Genomic DNA, 24,973 nt, shown 5'->3' on the forward strand with positions numbered 1-24,973 from the left:
ATATAGAACCACAGACTTCTTCCATTTCAGATTAATATATAATTTTCTCTTAATGGCAAGCAAAAATATGATTGAATACAAGGAGCCCACTCCCACTTCCCCCATTAACAACCATCTTCGTTCCTGAAGCATCCTGGCCAGCTTTTTCTATTACCCTCCTACATTGTATTGCCAAATTGCTCTAGGCCCAGGAAACACTTGAATTATTCATAGTATTTGCTATTCTTAATCCTTACTGTGACTTTAAAAGAAGTGTTTTTGTCATGTCAGTATAAGTGTTTACATTTACCCTAACAGAGACTTTTACTTTGAGCTACATTTTTCGAAATTAGCCCAAAAGGGAAAAAAAGAGATTTTGTCAGATGTCATCTGATAATGAATTGCTTACATCATAGAAAAGCCAATTAAAATTTTAGCATTTTCCTTAAAACCTCATTTTCTGGTCTAAGAAATACGTATGATAAATCTATGCAGAATTGATAAGCATATGAAGTTCCACAAAATTCCATTCTGGAATGGCCACTGGCAGAGGATATTCATGAAGTCAGAATATTTTTGCCTTATATTTGAAAGTGCATATTTCCATGAATTCATCCTCATTCATCAGTCCTGTTTGGGGGAAAATTATTCTGGAGGATGTTGCTTTCATTTCCTGATGCTGCAGTTCTATGAAGCTATACCAGGGAATAAAGGTTCCTTTCAAAGACGAGAGCAGAGGCTGAGTTGGCTTCCTGCTAGAGAAGATTATAAATGTTCTCAAACACTACTCAAAGGAAGCAAATTCCAACTGGCCTCTAAAAATTTGATGTATTTGTCACTGCATTTGCCACAGTTGTCTGAATGTGTCCACTATTGGCTTTAATTATTAAAAGCTAAGTGAGCATAAAAACAAATATTTTCACCCCAAGGATAGCTGCCCTATTACAGAATTTATTTTACCTGCAGAGATTCCATTTCTTCATCTTTTCTGTGGGACTCCTCCAGCAGATCTACAATAAGAAAGTAGAATTTCCATCAAAATAAAACAAAATGGATTGCTACTCACTATCAAACCCAGTTCTGCCAGTACCCTGGGTAAACTATTATCTGGAAAGAAAATTTATAACTGAAGTTTAATCATGAACATAAAATGAGAAGATATGACTGAGCTCTGGACTTCACCAAACATATTAGAGGAGAGGTCTAAGCATTCCGATACTTTTGGAGATACTAGAAATGGAGGCAAAATTCAATTAAAAATGCAAAATCAAACCCACAGTTTACTAATTCTTCCAGTATTTATATAATTCAAAAGTGGCATAAAATTTTCTCTTAAGAAAAGAAATTTTTAGTTTGAGAAGAAAATTAGAAATGAACCATTTTCTCTAAAATTAAGCTCTCAAGCCAAGTTCCACCTCCAGAATCAATTTTTATAACCAAATGAAAACACCCTGAAATAATGGGTATTATTAATGAAAGTAGAACACCACCTTAAATATAACTATAAAGTCATATTAATTATCATTTCACACTGAGAGGGTGGGACACATTGAAGTTATCTGACCAAGAATTTGGCAGTAACTCAGAGAAATTAGTGGCTAGAAGGTAAGGCAGTCGGCTGAAAAGGGTATTTTTTCTAAATGCAAGTATATAGCCATGATGTCTCAGGGCCCCAGATTAATTTATGAACTTGTTATAAAGGAAAATATATTTGGCAAGCAGAATTTTCTGCCTCCAGCTATACCACCCTCTGCTATGATCTTATTAGATCTCACAAACCTAAAGAACGCAGGGCTGAGTCAGAACTTGGATGAAAACTGGCAAGAAACACCTACAGCAGTGCACATTAATATTAGCATTTGCTTTACCCTATGATTGATATAGCTTACCAAGAGGCTGTGCTGCATTAAAGGAAATGAGATCTTCCAGAAATTCAATACATATCCCAGAAAGGCAAATGCAAATGATTTTAGCAAATGCTATATGAGATGCAATAGACATCTGATGCTCGTGTGAATAGTCCAGTAACCCTGGAAATTACAAATAAGTGGACAATACCCTGAAGTCCCAGGAGAATGAGTAGACAATATGACTGATGGCAAAGACCCTTAGAGATTGCATTTTAAGAGAGAAGTTGCAGGCAATTAATTCAAGACACAATTAATTAGTATTATGATTACAATACTTCTGTATCCCATAGAAGAATTTATGTAGGCTCCTCAAAGTTCTATAATCAGTTACAGCAATGAGGATCAGCGGGCTGAGACACTAGTGAGTTTTTGCCCTATTTGTTTTGTTTAGGGAGCCATACCCAGAAATATTTAGGGGCTAATCCTGGCTCAGAGCTCAAAGGTTTCTCCCCCAACCTGTCAATGCTCAGAAGACCATGAAGTGCCAGGGATCAAACCAGCCTCTTCAAAGCCTTGAGAATATTGAGAAGCTTTGAGATATTTTCCTAGGCTCTAAGATATTCTTGGAGGAAGTATTTGGGGGCCACCCCATAGGTACATAAGGTTTGTTCTTGGTTCTGTGCTTAGGAGTGACACCTAGAGGAGTTCAGGGGATCAAATATGTTGCCAGGGATGAAGCAGGGTTCGCAGCATGTAAGGCAAACATTTTACCCCTTGTATCATCTCTCTGGTCCAGGAGCACATTTTTCAAGGGAATTTTAGTTGTCACATAAGGTTCTTTAGTTCAGAATTCTTCAACCATTTTCCACTTGAGGACCAACAATTCAGGCCCTCTGACCAGCTGTAGACAATATGTAGACAAATTGTGGTTGACAATTGGGTTTTAACTTTTCTCCACTTGCAGGCTAGAACTAGTCTATGGGCTGGTGGATAAAGACCACTGCTTTCGTAAGGCATATAGAAACAACTCTGGGAGTGTGGTAAATTTTTAAGTGTTTTCAACTATTCTTTATACCTTGAGCATTTGCATTATGATGTTGCTGGCTTAAGTGCCATTAAGTGTTCAAATGCATCTACTTTCCATGCATCTAGATTGACATCCTGATATAATTACAAATTAAATACTGCAGAAGAAACTCTGGCACAGGGGCCGGAGAGATAGCACAGCGGTAGGGTATTTGCCTGGCATGCAGAAGGATGGTGATTTGAATCCCAGTATCCCATATGGTCCCCCAAGCCTGCCAGGAGCAATTTCTGAGCATAGAACCAGGAGTAACCCCTGAGCGCTGTGACCCAAAAACAAAAACAAAAAAATGAAAAAAAAAGAAAAATAATAATCTCTAGTCTAGCACATTGAGGGTTGAAGAGGCGTCACATAGTTTGATGGGACTGGAGCGATAGCGCACTGGTAGGGCATTTGCCTTGCATGCGACTGACCCAGGATGGATCTTAGTTCAATCTCCGATCCTGGGCATCCCATATGGTCCCCCAAGCCAGGGGCTATTTCTGAGCGCATAGCCAGGAGTAAACCTTGAGCATCACAAGGTGTGGCCCAAAAGCCAAAAGCCAAAAAAAAAAAATAGAGGTCTCATATATTTTGATGTTTCCTCTTAAAATTTGTACATTAGCACATGAACAAGCAAAGAGTGGATTCATATGCAATGTGACCAAAACAAGGGATCCAAGCTCTTTCTACATTACATATTCGTTGGTTGTCCCAACTACTGATTTGGTATATAACATTTTTAAACTGAAAGCAATGAATTTGCTATCTGGAGCACACACACTGAAAAGTTATATGAAGTAAATGAGAGGCTCCAGACTCTGCAGAGAAAAAAACAACTGGTGTGGATGGGTCTAGATACGCGGCATGAAATAGTGAACATTTATATCCTGAATACTGCTTAATTTTTTGTCACTCAACCCACATTGAAATCTCATAAAGTGAAGAGTTAGTTATACTCACACAAATCTTTTGACTAGGAGAAAAATGGAGCCTGTTTATTATATTAATCGGGGAAATACAAAATCATAGTTCTCTTAACAGAATAAGAAGGGAAGACAAAATAATTATCAAAGCAAATTGGCTCACAGAACTTTGTGTCTTCCAATCCTACAATATTTATGAAAAAATAAGATCACTACTTGGTGTCCCTATGTTTGAATTTCCATTTCCTTCAATTACCTCTGATTAATATGAGGTCCTCAAAGTTGAGCCCTTCTGATAATTAACATGTTTTATGATATGCGGGATTTGAAGTTATAGGTTATAGGATCCATCAATCATTAAAAAAAAAACAGAAAACTGATCTTGTTCATCCACAACCAAGTCAATATAAGAAACATCTAATACCTAAGCTAAAATTTACCATATTAACTGGATCATACTAACTTGTACACCTCTCATTTAGCCAGTCAATTTACACATCTGAAAAAAATATACAGAAGTTCAATCTACTCTCATAACTTTATAATTCAAAAATTCATGTTCTCAGATAGTAGGACATATGGCTAAAAGGATCTTCTATGTGGCAAACATCAACTGCATCTCTTTATTTTGGATAGATTAATAAAAAGCTACCTGCAATTGGTTTTAAAATTTTTGCTGGAGTGATAGTATAGCAAGTAAACCACTTGCCCTGCACTCAGCCCATCGGAGTTCAATTCCAGCATCCCATATGGTCTCCAGAAAATTCCCAGAATAATTCCTGAGATAAGATCCAAGAGTAAACCCTGAGCATCACTAGACATGGCTCATAAATAAATAAGTATATAAATAAACCTCTCCTGTTTACTCCCATTGACCTTTTCCCAACTTATATGTAGAAAATAGAAGAACACGAGCTCTTTTTTCTTTGTATCATTTCTTTTTTTTTCTCAGTGGTTTCTGGTTCCTTTTCATATGACTACTTAAACTCTCATCACACAATTAGGCATGAGCCATTTAGGCAGATAAGTTGAATCACCTTAGCTCCATGAACATCTGACCTAAGTAATGGCAGCAGGAATCGTTTTTTAGGGGCTAATAAGGACACTGGGAGATAATTTTTTTCTTTCAAATGACCAGAATTTTATTACTCGGATGATTCTAAAGCTTTATTTTATTTTTTTGTCAAAGGAATCTGCATAACAATGAAGATGGTAATTAAAAAAGCAGAGTCAAATGGCAAAGAGAGTTCGTTGAGGAAAAAAAATCAAACCCTGCATGAAGTCCACAAACTTCCTTGGGTTTCTAACACTTTTTTTTCTCCCTTTTATCTAAATAAGAGAAGCAAAAAATGCTTAAGGAAATCTTAATACAATCTTAAGAATTATAATGTCCAAGCAATATCCCAGGATGAATAATGATAGGTCAATCAAATATAAGACATCACAGTAACAAAAAGAAAGACAAAAAATCATACAGTCATATATAATTAAAGTTGAATATAGGATACGGCATTCATTTATGCTAAAATAATTTAACTACATGTTGGGAATTGAAGTAACATATCTAATTATAATAAGAACCATATTCAACAAATGCATATCTAACACCATACTCAATGTAAAAAAAAAAAAAGCAAAGAAACCCTGGATGGGAAGCTTAGTCTCACATCTAAAGCAAGACAAAGGAAGTCCAGTTCATTCCTTTCTTTCATCAAAGTTTTAAAAGTGTTACAAGAAAAAAATTAAGCAAAAATGATATAATCCTTGAGAAAACAGTAATAAAATATATTTTAGATGGTATAACATAGAAAACCCAAAGATTTACCTAAAATAATTAGATATTATTTTTTTGGTTGGTTTTTGGGTCACACCCAGTGACACTCAGGGGTTACTCCTGGCTATGTGTTCAGAAATCACTCCTGGCTTGGGGGACCATAAGGGACTGGGGGATCAAACTGTGGTCCATCCTAGGTTAGCACGTGCAAGACAGACACCCTACCACTTGCACCATTGCTCTGGCCCCTGATTAGATAGTATTTATAATGAGTTGAACAGATTAATACATGAGCTCTTCTGCATTTCTATATGCAACGAAGAATAGAACTGACAGAACTGGATAAAGAATTTGTAGTATACATACATTCAATATACACTATGCTGCCATTAAAAAGATGAACTTGTGCCTTTTGAAATGCAATTGATAAAATTGAAATGAATATAGTAAGTGAAATAAGAAAGGATTTAATTGCACTCACTGTGAAATATGAGACACCAAAGCAACTTCTCACAAGCAGAAAAATAATAAAACTACAAAACTGACTAGGTGTCTGGTATTTAATTGGTGATTCTGAATGTTTACTAAAAGAAAAGGGGATAGGGATGAAAGTTTTGTGGTAGCTATAAAATATCATAAACAGACAGAAAAGTAGAGACATACTCTTGAAAATTTGTAGCATTAATATGTCAATAAAATCAGAATTGGTTTGATTATTTTTTATTTTTATAGTGGAATACCCAAGAGAATGAGGCTGAAGGGCTATTTCCCAGCAATATTTGGTCTATTGGGTATGAACTGAACTATCTTATCACTAATCATAAACTTGAAGAACTTAGAGTTAGAAAAGACTATTTGTTGCACAGGAAGATATTTTATTTTATGATAGACTATAGGCAGTTCATAGGTCTGAAATTACCTAGTTAGTGCAGGAGCTACAATTAGAACCAATTTAAAACCTATCTGCATCATTCTTTATTCTTTCTACTAATTTAGAAGCACACATTTTATATTCCTATGACTTCCTCTAGCAATTCTCTGATGTCAATGACTTCAATGTCTTTATGTCCACATCCCCATAACTGCTGCCCCACTACCTTTGATACTTAGGCTTCCCACATCCCCTTCTCAGCTAACAACACTGCTTTCTGCACTTGTTTGGTTAACTACATTGTTCAAGTACATGCATTCAGAATTATTATTCTGATGAAATGTGTCATGTAGGCTTCACAGAGAAGAAACTATGGCAAGCAAACACAAGACCAGAGAAGAGTTGATACCTCTTAGCAGTGAAGTTCAATAATGCTATGACAAATGAGTGTGAACAATGCTACTCATGATAAAAATAATTCTGTTGTTTGTCCATACCAGTAATAGAACAAATGATCAGTATGATGACTGAAGGATCACTTCTACTTTCATGCTCACGGCCTGCAAATTATTGTTCTTTATGATACTTTTATGTACTATTCAATACCAATAGCAATTTAGCCTTCATGGAAATTGCTATGGTTAAATGTGTTTCTATTAGAATTATATAATGAAAAAATTTTTTGGTGAAAAGGGCAGCAGTCTTGTGTATTTTCTTTGGGTTTCCCCCAACTCTTTAATTGAGCAGATACTCACTGGGGAGGAAAGTCCCTATGAAAATGCAAGGCAGCAAGGATGAATGTTGGAGAATCCAGGCTTGGTGTTTTTGTGGGTTTTCTTTTTTCCCTCTCTGCATTTCTCTGGCACACTCAAGGTAATATATCATGACCATGTTTTTGGCTAAGTCCCTCTTGTACCACTTCCTTCACAGTCTTTGCAACTCGTGGTCTGGCTGTTTAAGGAGGTTTTAACACTTTTTTATTTTGATTTTGGTTCCTGGCAGTCAAGGAAGCAGACAGGTTGTTTATTTGCCTTTTTTTTTTTAAGGAAAGTGAACATTTAGATTAAGTAAAAAGCAGAAGTTATACATTTTAAGACAGGAAAAATTCAAAATATTTATTTTTGAAAGGAGGATTATGTATAAGAGTGCAGGAATGCCATCATCTAGCAACTTTTCTTATCCTCTGTAGAAATACTGGAGATGAAATACTCCCCCTTCGCTGTAAAATTCACTATACAATAGCTCATCAATATTAGACTTTAATGTCAGTCTATCAGGTTTCAGGAGGAAGTGAAAGGAATAAGGGATACACACAGCTACACTTAAAACAACAGCAATAGGGAGAATGGCACTCACAGGCAGCAGAATATAATGGATTCATGATGCCGATTTAGAGAAAGCATTTACTTTCGGACTTCTGAACCTCACTTAATTAAATGTTCCAGGGGCTAGAAAAATGGTAGAACGGGTGAGGCAACTTGCCTTGCATGTGAATAACCTAAGTTCAATCCCCAGCATCTTATATAGTTTCTCAAGACCCACTAGAAGTGAACCCTAAACACAGAGCCAGAAATCAGGAAGGCTTGAGTATTGCCAGGTGTGGTAACAAAAAACAAAACAAACAATAAAAAAATTAAGTGTTCTTGTTTATAGTGTTACTCTATGTATCGCGACAATAAATCTTCAAAAAATGAAATATTTTGAGACAATAAGTTTGTTCAGTTGCTTTTTTTGGTGACAGATCTGACATAATGAAATTAACCAAGTATCACACCCAATTAAAAGGCTTAAGAAGTCACAAATGACATTTATCAGAATGCTTGCTGGAAGACTTAAGCCTGATGAAGGAGGGGAAGTACCAGTTCTAAATGTCAGTTATAAGCCACAGAAAATCAGTCCCAAGTCAACTGGCAGCGTTCGACAGCTGCTACATGAAAAAATCAGAGGTGCTTACACTCATCCACAGTTCGTAACTGATGTCATGAAGCCGCTGCAGATTGAAAATATCATTGATCAAGAGGTCCAGACATTATCTGGTGGTGAACTGCAGCGCACTGCTCTAGCCCTTTGTCTGGGCAAACCTGCTGATGTGTATTTAATTGACGAATCATCTGCCTATTTGGATTCTGAGCAGAGATTGATGGCAGCTCGAGTTGTCAAGCGTTTCATCCTCCACGCAAAGAAGACGGCCTTCGAGGTAGAGCACGACTTCATTATGGCCACCTACCTAGCAGATCGAGTCATCGTTTTCGACGGAGTCCCATCCAAGAACACGGTCGCAAACAGTCCTCAGACCCTTTTGGCTGGCATGAATAAGTTTTTATCTCAGCTTGAAATTACGTTCAGAAGAGATCCAAACAACTATCGGCCAAGAATTAACAAACTTTAAGGATGTAGAACAAAAGAAGAGTGGAAACTACTTTTTCTTGGATGATTAGACTGAGAACGTTGAGAGGCCATTTGTGAAAAAGAAACATTGGGACATTTGTTATCAAATCAAACAGGTTTCCTGACTCACACTCTGGGGCTTGAAGGAATTAAAGTAACATCAAGAACAGTTGTGTTGTTATTATAATCTGACCACAGAAAATGTCACTTTTCTGTTCTTAAAGACTCCTTTCTTGCATAACACTTTAAAACAGACATTTCCAGCTTTAAAAATTATCCCCAAGTTTCCATGACTTGAGAGTTTTTCAGTAGGTGTATTCGATTCACGTACCAAATGCTGATTAGTATTGCCCCTTTTAAAATCTTGGGGAGGGGTTTCTGTATGTCCATGGTTTGCCACAAATGACAGATAATGAAACTGCCCTTATATTTTAAAAACCAGTTGAAGACACCACTGATGAAATTTGATAATAAACTTCAGGATTATGAAAAAAAAAAGAAGTCACAAATGATAAACTTCAGTTCCTACAATTGTATATTAGTACATGCTGAGCTAAATAATAAAGTTCTCCTCCTTGGATTTACTGAGTATTAGAAACAATTATGTATGAGGGACAACAGGGACTTCGGATATAGCCTAAATCCAGGATTTTCATTTAAAAAAAAAGTAAAACTTGTATCTTCATGCATACATTCTTTTTTTTGTTTGTTTGTTTGTTTTGGGTCACACCCGGTGGTGCTCAGGGGTTACTCCTGGCTGTCTGCTCAGAAATAGCTCCTAGCAGGCACGGGGGACCATATGGGACACCAGGATTCGAACCAACCACCTTTGGTCCTGGATGGGCTGCTTGCAAGGCAAAAGCCGCTGTGCTATCTCTCCGGGCCCTTCATGCATACATTCTAAATGATTAAATTAAACAGCTGAAAGGAAGATCCTAGTGGAAAGTAAAAGACTTGGGATCAATCTTCTGGATTTCTCACTTATCCTATGGTGGACAGTTACTGTGTCATGATAGAGCCATAAGTCTCCAAACTACAGTGATTGAAAACCACTACTTTCATATGAACTCCTCATAATTATAGATGAAGAACAAGTTCAGAGAGATTCAAAGAGCTGTTAAGTGTCACACAGATCATTAATAGAGGAACAAGAAACTCAGGGCTTCTGAACTGGACAAGGGTCTACTACTTCCTTCCAACAAAGTGAACATACTCTTTTGTCTTTCAAGATCTGTATTAAAATAATAATATTAAACCTCTATTGTACATTTATATACACTTTTCAATACCTCCCTAAACAGAGAAGAAACCACCGAAGCATTTGCATAACATCAAAAAAATTGTGAGCAGATCTATTAGGAATGACTGTCCACAATAACATCCTTTAAATCTGGGAGAAAGTTATCAAAACATGTTGACTTAAGGGACAGTACTTAGAGAGCTGAAAAATCAGTTGGTTGTTTTTTGTAAGATGTATTCTACATGCAAAATAGAAAGAATTCAACAAAATATGCATTGATAATAATTAGCCTTTTAGTTTAATATAACATTTGTCAGTATATATTTCCTTTTTATTAGATTAGGAAAATTAAATGAGATGAATAACCACACTCCTCTTCATTAATAAAATTACCTCAAAACCAGTCCAATTAGTATTTATGACATAAAATATTCAGTTCATAATGAGAATGAAAATAAAATTAAATTATGTATATGTTTTATTCTTATTTTTTATCCAAACTACCCTTCAAATGACTCTAAAAATCCATAACATGTGTGCAAAAAAGCTTAAACAGGTTTGTTCATTTTGACATAAATAAGAAAAAAAAAGTCATTTAGTACAAAGCTTCTAAAACTTTATCCACTCGCAAGTTCTTTCTTTTTAACATAATTTGGGATATAGAAAGTTAGGCATACAAATAACTTATTTACTGATAATATGTCATCAAATTTATTTTAAAACATAATTTTAGCCCTTATTCAGATATGATACCCCATATACCAAGTATAATTTAAGGTTGACCAAGGGAGTGACAGTAATACAGAGAGAATCATCAGGATCAGGAAAAGGTTGAAGATTGTAAAGAATCCTTCATATGTAAAAATGACAGTTTAGATGGATTACTTTAAAAATGGACATTTCATAAGTTATCCAGTATACAATGTTAATCTACTTATAAACTACTGAAATAATTGGATTAATGATTTGAGAAGTTCCAGATAAAAAATCGTCAGGCCCAGTTTCACTGGGCTACCAAATATTCATGAATTAGTATCAGTTTAACAAAAACTTTCAGATTAAAAAAAAGGCAATGTTTCTTACTTATTCTATTCAGTTAGTATTATCTTACCAACAAAAATATATACAAAATTAAAAAAATGCATTTCCTCTTAAATATAAAATCTCTCTCCTCTTCTTTCTTCCTCTTCTCTCTCCTTTCTTCTCTTTCTGTCCCTCCATTTTTTCCTCTTTCCCTCCCTCCCTTCAGATGCTCAAACCCTAGAAACATGTATCACAAATTGACTTCAGCAATAAGAGTTTCAAGTATCATTGCTACCTTTTGTTTATCATGGGAATTCAAGGTTGGTTCGGTAACTGAAAGAAAAGAATAAGAAGATCCAAGCAAAAGACAAGTCAGGGTGATTGGGGAGAGCTCTTGGGGCGGGGGGAGGAAGCTAAAAGAAGCAAAATGAAACACATGATCCTATAAATGAATAAAGGAAAAGTACAGCACAAAATTTATCATATACTGATAATAAAAGAAAAATGATAAAGAAGAAAATGATAAAGAACATGTAGAAAATCTATAACATTAATGGTGAAAGATGAAATCTTAAAATAAAAAAATAAATAAAAATAAACACCCATAATTTTATTCATCACGAATTAGAAAATTTACCCAGTACACCCAGTACAGTAAGTAGTAAAAGTTTTTTTAATTGGAAATAAATATGTAACTATGTTTGCATATTACTAACTTCATAGTTAATCCCTCAAATCTAACAGCCTCCCTCACCATAACACAAAGCACATGAAATCACAGTCATAGGATATAAGTTGAAACACACAATGTATTACATAGCAATATACTAGAATTAGATATGTAAAATCTATAGAATAAAATTAAATACTAATTGACAGAACTCCCCATCATAAAAGTGAATTATGTAAGAACAAATTCAATAAAACACATGCTCATATGCACAAAATGATGAATCAATGGTAAGAGAAACAGTGCTCACAGACTGCATGCGACTCCCGGCCAAAATGAGTGCGGCTCTTTGCCTCTTATCATGATTTTGTATACTGTGGTTCTTTGCCAAGTTTGGATTTTGTCCTACTGCTTCTGAGGAGAGATCTCCGAGTGCGTCATCCTGTCACCCATCCCTAGGAAACAACTGCACGGGCCAGCGAGCAGGGGACCCGTGTGTCACATATTGGGTCACATCTTGCGTTAGTTCTTAGTGTGGAGGATGCAGCACACCCTCACCATCACTGCAGGATTTTGACCCTCACTCAAAATGGCAAAATGCAATATGTGTTTCATAGATTATTGTTAAAATTATATGCTTTTGTGTTAGTGTTTGTCTGTTTTGGCAGGTCATTGCCTGGTGTGGCTGTCTGACTCTCACAGTTTAAAATGTTGGCTCTTTGTGTCGAACTTGTTCGCCACCCCTGGTCACATGCAAAAAGTGAACTGAGACCTTTATTTCATACCATCCACAAAAGTCAACTCAAAAAAGACTTCAGACCTGGATATCATATATGAAACCATGAATTACGTTAAAGTAATAGGCAGAATCCTTCATGACATTGAATCTAGAGACATCTTTAATGACTTAATTCCACTGGCAAAGCAAATAAGCAAAAGTAAACTTAATGGGGCTAAATCACATTTAGATGCATCAACACTGCAAAAGAAAGGGTAAAAGGACACTCCACAGAATGAGAAAATTTCTGCCTACCTGACAAAAGATGTATATCTATACACCCCATCTGACAAAAGGCATATTAAAAAAGCATTGGAAAACTTAAAGAAAACTTAATAAAATAATTAAAAATTGGGGTGAAGAAATAAACAGACACTTCCTAGATGAAGAGAAATGGTCAACAGATATATTTTAAAATGTTATTACTCATCATCATGGTATTACAAATTAAGATAAGATGTAACCTCAAATCAGAAATACTTGCACATTCAAAAAGAACAAAAATAACTAGCATTGGCATAGATACAGGGAAAATCCTCCATTGTTGTTCTAACAGGTTAAATCTCTTCAGAAAGTAACATGAACACTCATCAAAGAACTAATTGAACTTCTATACAAACCAGCAATTCCACATCTCAGCAGCTAAAAGCCCCACATCACTATTTTGAAAAGACATTTGTGCTCCCATGTTCACTGTAGCACTATTCACAATAGCTACAATCTGGAAACAACCTCAATAAATTAAAACAGATGATGCTATAAATAAACTAGGGTGCATATATACACAATGGGGTGATGCCACTTAGTTATATTGGAAAAATGAAATCATGAATTTTGCTATTATGGGGAGAATATCACTGAGTAAAATCAGCCACAAGGAAAGGGAAAGATATAGAATAATCTCTCTCATCTATGGGATATAAAAAGAAAACACAGCAAGGGAATAACAAATGGTAGAAGAATCTGCAAACTGATGTATATAAAACTGAGCTCTAAAGAGGAGGGTAAATGAAATAGGGTGTGTGATGGGAAAAGCATTGTTTAGGGAGGAACTCTAGAAGGAAGCAAGCACTCAAGTGGAGATCGTGATGTTGGAATGTTGTATGCAAGATATTCTATCATAACCTTCATTGTAAATAATTGTGTTTACAAAAACATTTTGCTATCATTCTAAACAAAGAAAAATTAGTGAAAAAGCCTTGGTAACAAAATTTTTAAAAATGTTTCAAAGTCAAGGAATAATGAAAACATAATTTTATAGCTTTTTAAAGTAAATTAATGAATTATCTTTTAAGCTCAATACCTCACAATCTACTTTTTATGTCCATAATTATTGCATCTTCCTTGATTTAGACAACCAAAATTACCCATAACTCAAAAACGAAAAAGTATTATTCTATACCAAACTACTACTAAAATAAAGATAAAAAAAAAAAAACCTTGGAAATAAGACAGGGAGGTGGCAAGAACTATGATGGAGGGTAATGTTTAACCAGGAGCAGATAGTACTGTGGAAAGGTGTCATTTGTGAATCCCTATCAACAACAGTACTGTAAGCCAGTTAAAAATAAAACAAAACAAAACAAAAAACATAAGAAACAAAAAAAAATTGCTTCATCAAGACAGACTGATGGGTGGGAAGCAAATAGGGTTTGGGAGTGGTGAGTTGGTGGAGGGAAATGGACACTGAGGAAAGATTGGTTTTAAAACATTGCATGCCTGAAACCCAATCATTAATAGCTTTGCAGTTTTACTGTGACTTTAAAACAAAATCAGGAGAATTAGCTCAGTGGGGTAGAGCTTTGTTTATGGAAGGCCGATGTTCAGCTCTCATACTGATTGGTCTCCAGAGCAATGCCAAGAAGATCCCCCAAGCACTTTTCCAGAGTCATCTCGGAGCACTGCTGGATGTGATCCTAAGACAAGACAAGCAAAGCAACCAACCCAACACAAAACTTTAATTTAAAATTGAGCATGAATTTTGAATGCTAGAATATATATCCATCCTCAAATCCATCTAATCTTTATAATACTTTAACAATCATCCTAAAATTAAAAGATTACTATAATGAAAAAATGTGAAAATGTACCTTGACTTTTCCAATTAATAGTAATCATTATATTATATATCATTATATCTGTACTGTAAGCATGGCTTAAAAAGTCACCATGATTATTATTACAATTAAACATGAATATAAATTTTGTTGGTTAGTAGAAAGTGCTCTTTTGCAAGAGAGAATTGGGTTAAATCCCATATTGGTAGGAAATAAGATATGTTTAATTTCTTAAATATTATGAATAAAGACTTATATAATATTATTTTATATTCCAATACACCCATATCTTATAAACAAGAAATAAACTCCTCTTATGAATTTGAATTTATGAAAGTTAATGAAATTCTTGAACAATAAAATATTTATTAAATATAAATTAAATTCTATGGGAAAGAGAATTGGGTAAGTAAAATTTTATGAAAATCAATGATAATTTAAAATTCTTTATGTTCTGCTTCAAGCACCTGAAAGTCTTACTTGAATTACAATACAATTTTGTCAGTGATATCTAATCCTTATATGTCCCTTACTGGCCTAGAAAGCAAACTGACTATGCTCATGTCACTCTTAGCTTACCACAGTAAGATGTGGCTCTGAACTTCTGATATTATCTGAACCTATCTATACTGTCACAAGTGATTAACTGGTGCTAGCTTTCTGGTAGATGTATGGCGAGTATTTTAGGGCAAGAACAGAGCTCAGTAGTAAGACATTCCAGCTTGAGAAAAAAGCGAGCCTCAATCATTGCTGGTGTGAATGTCAACTGGTCTAGCATTTTGGGAAAACAATATGACAAAATTCATCAAAAAGGCAGGAATCAAACTCCCATATGACCTAGCAACCTACTTGTTGGCATGTATTCCAATAACAAAAATAAATAAATTCAGAAAAATCATGCATAGTCCTATATTCACTGCAGCTCTGTTCAGGACAGCAAAAATATGGACACAACCCAAGAGTCTAAAACCAGATGACTGGACAAAGAATCCGGATACACAGACACAGTGGAATACTACTCAGTCACAAGAAAAGATGAAAACATGAAAATGATTGCTTTGCAGATGATCTGGAGAATATGCTGAGTGAAGTCAGTCAGAGGAGGACAGAATCGTCTCACTCATATGCACGATATAAAGAAATATAGTAAGGATATAACAAATACCCAAAGGCAATAGAAACAAAGAACTAGTTTTCAGTAGGAAAGGAAAGGGGAAAGGGGTAAAATTAAGGTGGGATGAGACTCTGGGCAACTGGGAAAGGTAAATGGACACTGAGAGATGAGGTTACGGTGATGGATTGTGTTTTACACAAAACCATACCATAAACAGTATTGTAAATCTTGGTGCCTGAAATGAAAAATTTTTTAAAGTTTTGGATTCTTTTTTCTGAGACGTGAAAGTACCCTGGGGTCCCACTGCTCTGCCTTATGAAGGTGGATGCTGGAAACCTGGAACTCACCAGAGCTATACCCAGCATGTGCTCTACCACTTGAGCCACATTCCTATTCCCTTAATTCAATATTTTGTGTTTGCTTTGCTTGTTTTTTTTTTGTTTGTTTGTTTTGTGGGAAAGGATTTGGGGTTATACCCAAATCTGGGGACTATAAAGTGCACAGAATCAAATGTGGGCATCCTGTATGCAGTGCATGTATTGCAGAAGTTAAAGCTAGCCTTCAGCCTCTTTGATTTAGTTTTAAGACTTTTAGGGATGTAGGTGTAGGGGAGACTAATAAGATAAGTCTAATGTTTCCCCATATTAATATAGATACTACCTTCCTTGTATGCTATTTGTAAAATATTTCTACACATGGGCCTGGAGAGATAGCACAGCGGCGTTTGCCTTGCAAGCAGCCGATTCAGGACCAAAGGTGGTTGGTTCGAATCCCGGTGTCCCATATGGTGCCCCGTGCCTGCCAGGAGCTATTTCTGAGCAGACAGCCAGGAGTAACCCCTGAGCATCGCCGGGTGTGGCCCAAAAACAAAAATATATATATATATTTCTACACATTTATTTTCTATATAAACATTTTCTCTTCTCATCATAGTATCTCTTCACACTCCTTTTCAACATCCCTCACTAAAAATCAAACAATTCTTCACAAGTCAAATAAAACAGGTACAATATATGTCTTTATGGACTTTCACATACCGTCTCTTGGCCAACACTGTGCACATTCTTAGCTATTGCTGGTTTCTCATTCCCCAGACTACTTTTACCTAGCTTTATTACAGTATTTATTACATACTGTACATATATTATAGCATAAATTATAATATCCAAATTTGATCTCACTTTGACAAGTAAAATTTTAGTTAAAATTTAAAAATTTTAAATTTAAAATTTAAAATTAAAATTACATATGGGCTCATTTTTCAGTCTTCCTCCACTGAGCTGCACTCCATCATTGGAGCAGAAAGCTTTTGTGGTTTGAATTCCTTGCTTGAGCACTGGATTTCCTGAAACCATTCTTGTACCTTTTTCACTGTGTGAATTATTTCCTGCAGATCTCTACAATTGGAACTGTTGCCCCTGACCTAATCGGACAGGGGAATGGGAACTGCCTTTCCTGTCTGGGAGCTCGGTGGGAATCAAACCTTAACCAATCTCTTAGAGAACGTGGTACTTCAATTCTCTGGGGCTCACATATCTGGTTGATGATGGTGCTCATATACCTGCTGGCCAAGGCTGACACTCCTTTAGTAGGGATGCTTGTTGGGATGCTCTCATGCATGCTCAAAGGAAGGTGGAGGAATACCATTCCTGACAATGGTATGCATACATTTTTGAGCTATTAGGTCACTGATGGTAGTATGTTTCCACTGAGGTCCTTGAACATATGCACAGCTCCAGGTGTTCTAGATGGCACACACTTTGTTGTGGCACACAGGCAGGAATTGAGGCAGGATTTCAGACAGCAATTATACTGAGAGTAAGCTCAGAGTACACAGACTACACCAAGATTGGCTAAGCAATGTGATTTTGCACCAGTGGCCAAGCAAGCAATTTTGTACCTAGAGACATTGAGCCAGTGTCTGAGAAGGTGCACTGGGAGACTGAATCCCCATCCCTACAGTGCAAGTGATATCAATGGAGCCCCTTTCACTGATTTCCCTTCATTCTTTGTCTCATTTTCTCATGAAACTTTTTCCCATCTTACCTAAATACCCTCTCACCAAGTTTTTCACAAGTCTGCTTTCAGGGGAGCACAAACCAAGAACAAGTTTAGCTCTGTCCACATTGGACTCTTTCATCTAAGTAGCCCCAGTGTGGTGGGAGAACTCATCCCCAAGTCATTAGGTGCTTCTTGGAAAGGATCAGCTATGGAAAGAACAGAGAAAAGATTCCTGCCTCCAGGTCAGATTGCCAGAACATCCTCTACCCAGTTCCTTTCATCAGAGTCAGGAACATGAAAATGAAGGAGAAAAGCCCTGGGCCTGCACCACTGATGGCTACAGAGAAGGAAGAAAGGGGCCTGAGTGTTTGACCTGAGCATCATTGGGGACTCCTGTAGCCATGATCACCACCCCAGACTCTGCTCAGAGACACTGGAGAGCTTTTTAGGCTTCTGTCCTCTACTTTGGGGCTGGAGAAAAAAAATATATTACATATGCTAAAGAAACCTGGGTTCTAGTTCTTCCCTGAGATTAGATAATGAAATTTTTAGAAATGGTCACATTCTTTTTTGGGCATTGTGATCACATCAATAAAGCAATGAGAGGGAACTGGATCATTGCAAAAATTCCTTTACTACTACCAGCATCTTAAGTTGTAACTGTATTTTGGTAAGTTGTTTTCTGGTTTGTAAATGCTAGTTGCTATCGCTCAGGTAGATGATAGGCTAATCTGTGTATGCTCATATGACTACCTAGAATAATATAAATGACATCATTTCCCCATATCTTGAGAAAAACAGATTTTTTTATTTAAGTATTCATTCTTATGGCTAAAACCATTTATGAAGATGAGTACATTGACAAATTCAGACTTTCTTTCATATCCAGGAAAAATAAAATTTATATAATCATAAATATTCCCTTTTAGAAGTAATATTTCTATCTTATTGAGTCCTTTGAAATTCCAATAAACAAAACCAATTGTTTGATTTCAAGGTTTAAAAAATGCACAAAATAATTTTTACATAGCTGGAATAAACAATACAAAATATTTTTACTTGCTAGATCAGTTTCTTTTATTGTCAGCTTTTCAAGAGCATAGTTTTCCCTCAAAGATGCGGTCACACGTGACAAACCCAGTTAATAAATAGGACTGAAATTTCAGTGTCTTAGTCCTTAAACAAAAAGAATTGAAAAACTAACCAAATAACTGGAAAACATGCACCAGTGTACGGTTATAGCATGTAAAGAAAATTTTAAATCCTTTTTCTTTGATGCAATGGTAAGTGGCTTTCATGGATAATCTCACAGACCATTGCTTCCCTTAATTAGTAACTTTTGCTAAACATAAAAAAGCCCCAAGTAATTTTTAATACTGATTACAACTGCTGATTCTATTCGCAAATTGTCATATTACCACTAGCCATGTTGTACTGCCTATCTTAAAGGGTTATTCATTTTGGTTTCTTAGATTTTAATTAACTTTTCCTTTCCCACTAGAGTTGATCATTAAAGAGACAGAGGTCATTTGCCTTTCTTGCTCCTGGATCTTTAGCATTTTGATTGAAAAATAAAGGTTCAGAAAATGCAAAAAAGAAAAAAAAAAGTCAAACCCACATTAGATGATGACAGCAGTGACTTGTAGATATATCCAAAGAAGCCAAATTCTGTGAACTACACTTGCCTACTTATTGAATCAATTTCAGGTTGCCACAATGCTTCTGGAAGTTTCTTTAAAATTCCCTTTTCCATCAGCAGCTTCTCTTATTTGCATTAGCTGGGAACAGTACGCATAATCATAACTGACAGGTTAGAAGGAATTTCAATTTATGAAACAGGGAAAGGAAAGAAAAATAGTTATGGTTTAGATTCCTTTAAGTAGCAACTGTTACCTTTTTTGGGGAACTGAATATGCTGTAAGGTTTAGGCAATTGCAGAAACTTCTAAGAGAAAAGGTTCACCCTCAATGACCTCTTTCCCCAATATTTTCCTATATAAATAAATCTATGATGAGAGCAAAAAGGCCTGGTTCAAAATACCATGTTACACACATATGAATATAATGTGAATGTCATATTCAAATGTCATCTCCTTAGAGAACACTTCCCTGCTCTAAAATAAGATCTAAAATATGGTATATATGTTCATTGCCATCATTGATCACAATGTGCCTCCTTTTTTTAATGTAATATATATGCTATATTCATTATAACTATCTTGAAATTTTGTCTCCAGTCCAAATTCTGTCTTAGGAATTTGCCATTAATCTCAACTCACGGCCTTTGTCATGACTTATTCACACGTTGGAAATATTAATTATATTCCACTATTCTTCATTTTAGTTGTCTGCTAGAATTTCACAATATCAGAAAGATCTCGCTGGATCTAAAAAGGCCTAAGATCATACATGAAAAACATTATCTGTAAAAATGGAAATATTTCTTTTTCTTCCATTATTTTAATAATGCCATATTTATGTCTTTTTCTCTCTCCCAGAATATAAACACTATGGAAATGACTTGTTCAGTAAGGTCACTTTCCATTTCAGGCAACTATGGCAATGCTAAGCATAGAGTAGGTACTCGGTAAATAATTGTTGACTAAATTAATCCAGCTTTCTATTAATGCAAAATTGAATTCCATAACCAAAAGAATATCTCATCCAAAATCTTCCTTTTGCATTTAAACTAATATAACCTTGATTGAAACATTCACAAAATATACTCATCTACTTCCACTTTTAGAATACAATTCATTTTGGGATCATAGGCTGGATGGTTTAGTTTTTCAATCTTTCAATCTTCTATTTTAAATTCAATAAGTTAGGACTTACCACTCTATATATTGCCTTTCATCTGAAAATATCAATGGCATGTCAAACATAGTAAATTATTCTAATTTATAGACCTATTAAGGCCTTCATTTTTTAAATGTTTCCTTCAAGAAAAGGTATGTATTTTACTTTGTTTGTTTTGGCCACATCAGTAGTGTCCAGGGGTTACTCCTGGCTATGTGTTCAGGTGTCATTCTTGGTGATGCTCCAGGGACCACATGGGATTCTGGACATCAATCTCAGGTCAGCCACATGCAAGGCAAACACCCAACCCACTCTTCTGTTGCTCCACTCCCTTAAACAAGAATTTTGTTTGTTTGTTTTTTGTTTTTCGGGCCACACCTGTTTGATGCTCAGGGGTTACTCCTGGCTAAGCGCTCAGAAATCGCCCCTGGCTTGGGGCGACCATATGGGATGCCGGGGGATCGAACCACAGTCCTTCCTTGGTTAGCACTTGCAAGGCAGACACCTTACCTCACCGGCCCCTAAACAAGTATTTTAAATGGCAAACATTTCCTATGTTTCCCATGTATTCTCTCTTATGTGTCAGTCAGTATTCAGAAAAGCATTCCTAGTTAGTGTGAGTACTCTATAATAAATGCTCTCACAATTTATCAGTACCATTACACAATTTCTTATTGTAATGTACTTATTTGTGGGGGGGGTTACACAGAGTGGAGATCAGGGTCTATTTACTGATTCTGTGCTCAGGAATGATCTCTCAAGTATTATTTAAGAAATAATAATGAAGGCCCGGAGAGATAGCACAGCGGTGTTTGCCTTGCAAGCAGCCCATCCAGGACCTAAGGTGGTTGGTTCGAATCCCAGTGTCCCATATGGTCCCCTGTGCCTTCCAGGAGCTATTTCTGAGCAGACAGCCAGGAGTGACCCCTGAGCACTGCCGGGTGTGGCCCAAAAAATACAAAAAACAAACAAACAAAAAAGAAATAATAATGATTTCCTGATCAATTTGTTCTTTCTGCTAAATTGTCTGATGGCTCTTTGGGGTCTGCACTACACTTATTCATCCCAGTACTTAAAAAACAGTAAATACTTAATGACTATGATTAAATAAATATATATTACAAGTTTATATGTAAACCCAAAGAGTTCTGGGTTTTGAATTTTGGATGATTTTTTTAACTCTAACTGAAATACTGGAGATATGCTATGATACTGCAAAGATTATAAGGTCACAAAGCTCTACATGAAAGTCTTCATTAAAAAAAAAAAAACCCTACATAACCAAGTGTCTGTTACATGCAATTTCAAATATAAGATTTGGGGTACTTGAAACTTGCTAAAGCATTTGGCTAAGTAAATATTCTATAATTAGGAAGAAATGGGCATGACTCATTTTTTCACAAAGTAACCTTGGTTAATATTTTTAAGAATTACCTATAAATGTAATCTTGTTTGTAACTGATTTTAATTCTTTGGAAACAGTCATTAAGTCACATATGATTTTTGCCGCAAAAAAACCATGAATTTTATTGAAGACGTGAATTTAGAGATTGCATTTTGACAATCCCCTTCAACCACATCATGCTTTCCCAGATCAGCTGGGTGAGCTTTTGGGTGTCCATTTCCCACATGGTTATGGATTTGCACTTTGCTTCTCCCTTTGGGCCAAGAACACATTTTAAACATAATTATGGAGCAGTCTGTGGCAGTGGAAAACCAAAGTTAACTGAACCACATGGAAATAAAACCCATGTCAATGGTGTCATTACCAGTATACTCTGACCAACAGAGTTAACCTCAGTGTAAATAGCAGGCAAAAATAGCACAACACCCCGTCTTTTGGAGAAATCAGCGCTTTGGAAAGAATGCAACTAGAAGGAAACACCTGAACTCATAGTTTTTGGACTGAAAGAAAGCACAATTACTGATTTTTAATATTATACATGCCAACATTTTTTGAAGTTCACATTGAAGATGAAAAGTAAATTTCATGGATCTACATAAAGAAGCATACTGGATTAGAATAGGTGTAAGACTATTCCTTTTTTTGTCTGTTTTGTCCATACCCCATGGTGCTCAGAGCTCACTCCTGGCTCTGCTTTCAGGAATTACACCTGGAAGGGCTCTGAGAACCATATGAGCTGCTGGCAACTGAAACTTGGTTGGCTGCGTGCAAAGCAAATACTGTCTTTCCAGCCCCTATTTATTTTACTTGTTATTAAAAGATCTAATAGTTTGTTGAACGCAAAGAAACATATTCAACTGGTATGTTTAAGTATATGTCTTAAGTATTTTTAAATGTGTACAATTAAAAATGTGAAAATATTAACATGCTTGTGGGAGTTTATATCTAAGTGAAATGGATAAAAATAATATATAGGGATGGAAGGGAAATATTAAGTAGTGTTATTTAAAAGTAGGCATCATTGTTTGGTGTGGGGCTACACCTACACCTAGTAGTAATCAGGGCTTACTCCTTGATCATTATAATTTTAATTTTACTCCTTGTTTAATTTAAATTTTAATTGTTCATTGCAATTCTAGAGGAAATATTAAAATTTTAAAATTGAAGTGTACTGATCAAAGAGAAAATGAAATAGTATAACAAACTACATTAAAACAAGACAAAAGACAGAAAACTACAATATTGCAAGATGATATCAACAAATACTGTTGGGATAACTAGATAATTCTGTGCCAAAAATCAAAATTCTATCAAGAATTTAGACTGTTTACAAAAATTAAATGCTCACAAAACCGTATGTAAAAAGCAAAGACTATAAGAAATCCTAAAAGATAACTTTGGGCCAAAGAAATGGCATAAGATTTAAAGTACTTAACTTGCATGTGGCTAACTCTGGTTCAATTTTCAGCACCATAATGGTCCATATGGTTACCAAGTACCAGTAGGAACAACCCCTTAACACAGAGCTAGTAGTAAGTCCTGAACACTGCTGTTTTTTTTTTCCCCAGCCCTGAACCACATACAAGAAAATCTAGATATATTTGCCAGTAGTGAGAACTATATTTGCCAGTAGTGAGAATACCGAAGCTGAGATTCCTTAAAGAATTAATGTATAAAATGAACTTTAATGAAATAAAGTTCTGCAATGAGGTATGAGATATGAAAGATAAGAAACAAGGTATGATAAAAAAATATGTATATATATGCAATGAGAGCTAGAGAGAAGAAACAGTAGACAATGTACTTGTCTTGCAGGAAAACGACCCGGGTTTGATCCTGGTACTGAACATGGTCCCCGGAGCACTGAAAAGATTGATGTCTGACTGAGCAAAGAACCAGGAGAAAGTCCTGAGCACAACTGGGTGTGGTCTCCAAATTTAATTGAATGATTAATAAAGGAAGTTATCCAAATATCAAGGAATTATTCTGATTCAAAAACAAAAAGATACATGCTAAATGGAAAATGACTTAAATATAAATCTCACTATCATGCATGTACATATGCAAATGTATTTAGAGAGAGACATGACTGATCAATTTTTCTTTTGAGCTCCCTATAACATGGTATCAGAGAAAGATTCAAACAACAAAGGGCATACCTATAATTGTATTTTTCCCTCAAATTTAAGCTTCAAATCTCAGTATTCATGTACCATTTTTATGTACCTTAAGTGAGCCTGGAGCTAGTGATATTTTTTATGGTCTCTTTAATGGTGGCAGATGGCACAGACTGCAGATCCTACAGCAGGGATGTGTGGGAACTTCCCTAACCCAGGGTCAGAATCAGAGTAGAGGGCATGAGGCTGGACATAGTCAGACACTCACATCTAGCCCCAGGAAGAGGAGGCCACTCAGCATCCTCAATCACCCAAAACTGTAAGCTTTGGTTTTGCCTGTTTTCAGATTCTTGTCCTCAGGGAAATTGTCAGGGGAAGGGGGGTGTTCCTGCTTTAACAGAGTGAATAGGGGGCTGGGAGAAGTGATGCCAATCCTAGAACTGAGGACGGGTTCCCATTGCAGACACAAGGACAAATTCACACACACACACACACACACACACACACACACACACACACACACACACACACACACTTTCAGAACTACAACAGAAATGGAGAAATGACAGAGGAGATGAGTCCTAGAGAAATGAGAAAGATCCCCAGAGAGATCAGGACAGGTCCCCAGGGAAGACACAAGGACAACTTCTTGGAGACCAGGGAAGAGATGAGGATTCAGCCTCTGCTGCTCCAACCTGACACAAGTGACCCTCTTTAGGCGTCAGGAGGAAACAGTATGAGAATTGGGGTTCTGAGGGTGGAAAGACAGATGCCAGGGAGGGAAGAAAGAGGGAGAAATTGAGAAAAAGAATGGAGACACTGGGACGTGGGGGAGAGGTTGAGCACTCATTCATTTGGGGGCATCAGTTCTGACCCTTCTCTGTTTTGAGCCCACCCATGAGAATGTTCTGAGCAGGGT

At 36.1% G+C, this 24,973-nt stretch overlaps 1 protein-coding gene across 1 annotated transcript in view; it reads right to left on the minus strand.

Moving 5' to 3' along the window:
- Window positions 1-24,973, minus strand: part of CEP128 (centrosomal protein 128) — a 423,508-nt gene that overhangs the window by 83,794 nt on the left and 314,741 nt on the right. Inside the window, exon 18 of the mRNA XM_049770323.1 lies at window positions 940-989. Within this exon, the coding sequence (XP_049626280.1) occupies window positions 940-989 (50 nt within the window). The remainder of the gene's footprint in view (window positions 1-939; window positions 990-24,973) is intronic.

This window comes from Suncus etruscus, chromosome 3, assembly GCF_024139225.1.
Source record: "Suncus etruscus isolate mSunEtr1 chromosome 3, mSunEtr1.pri.cur, whole genome shotgun sequence".
Taxonomy (NCBI): domain Eukaryota; kingdom Metazoa; phylum Chordata; class Mammalia; order Eulipotyphla; family Soricidae; genus Suncus; species Suncus etruscus.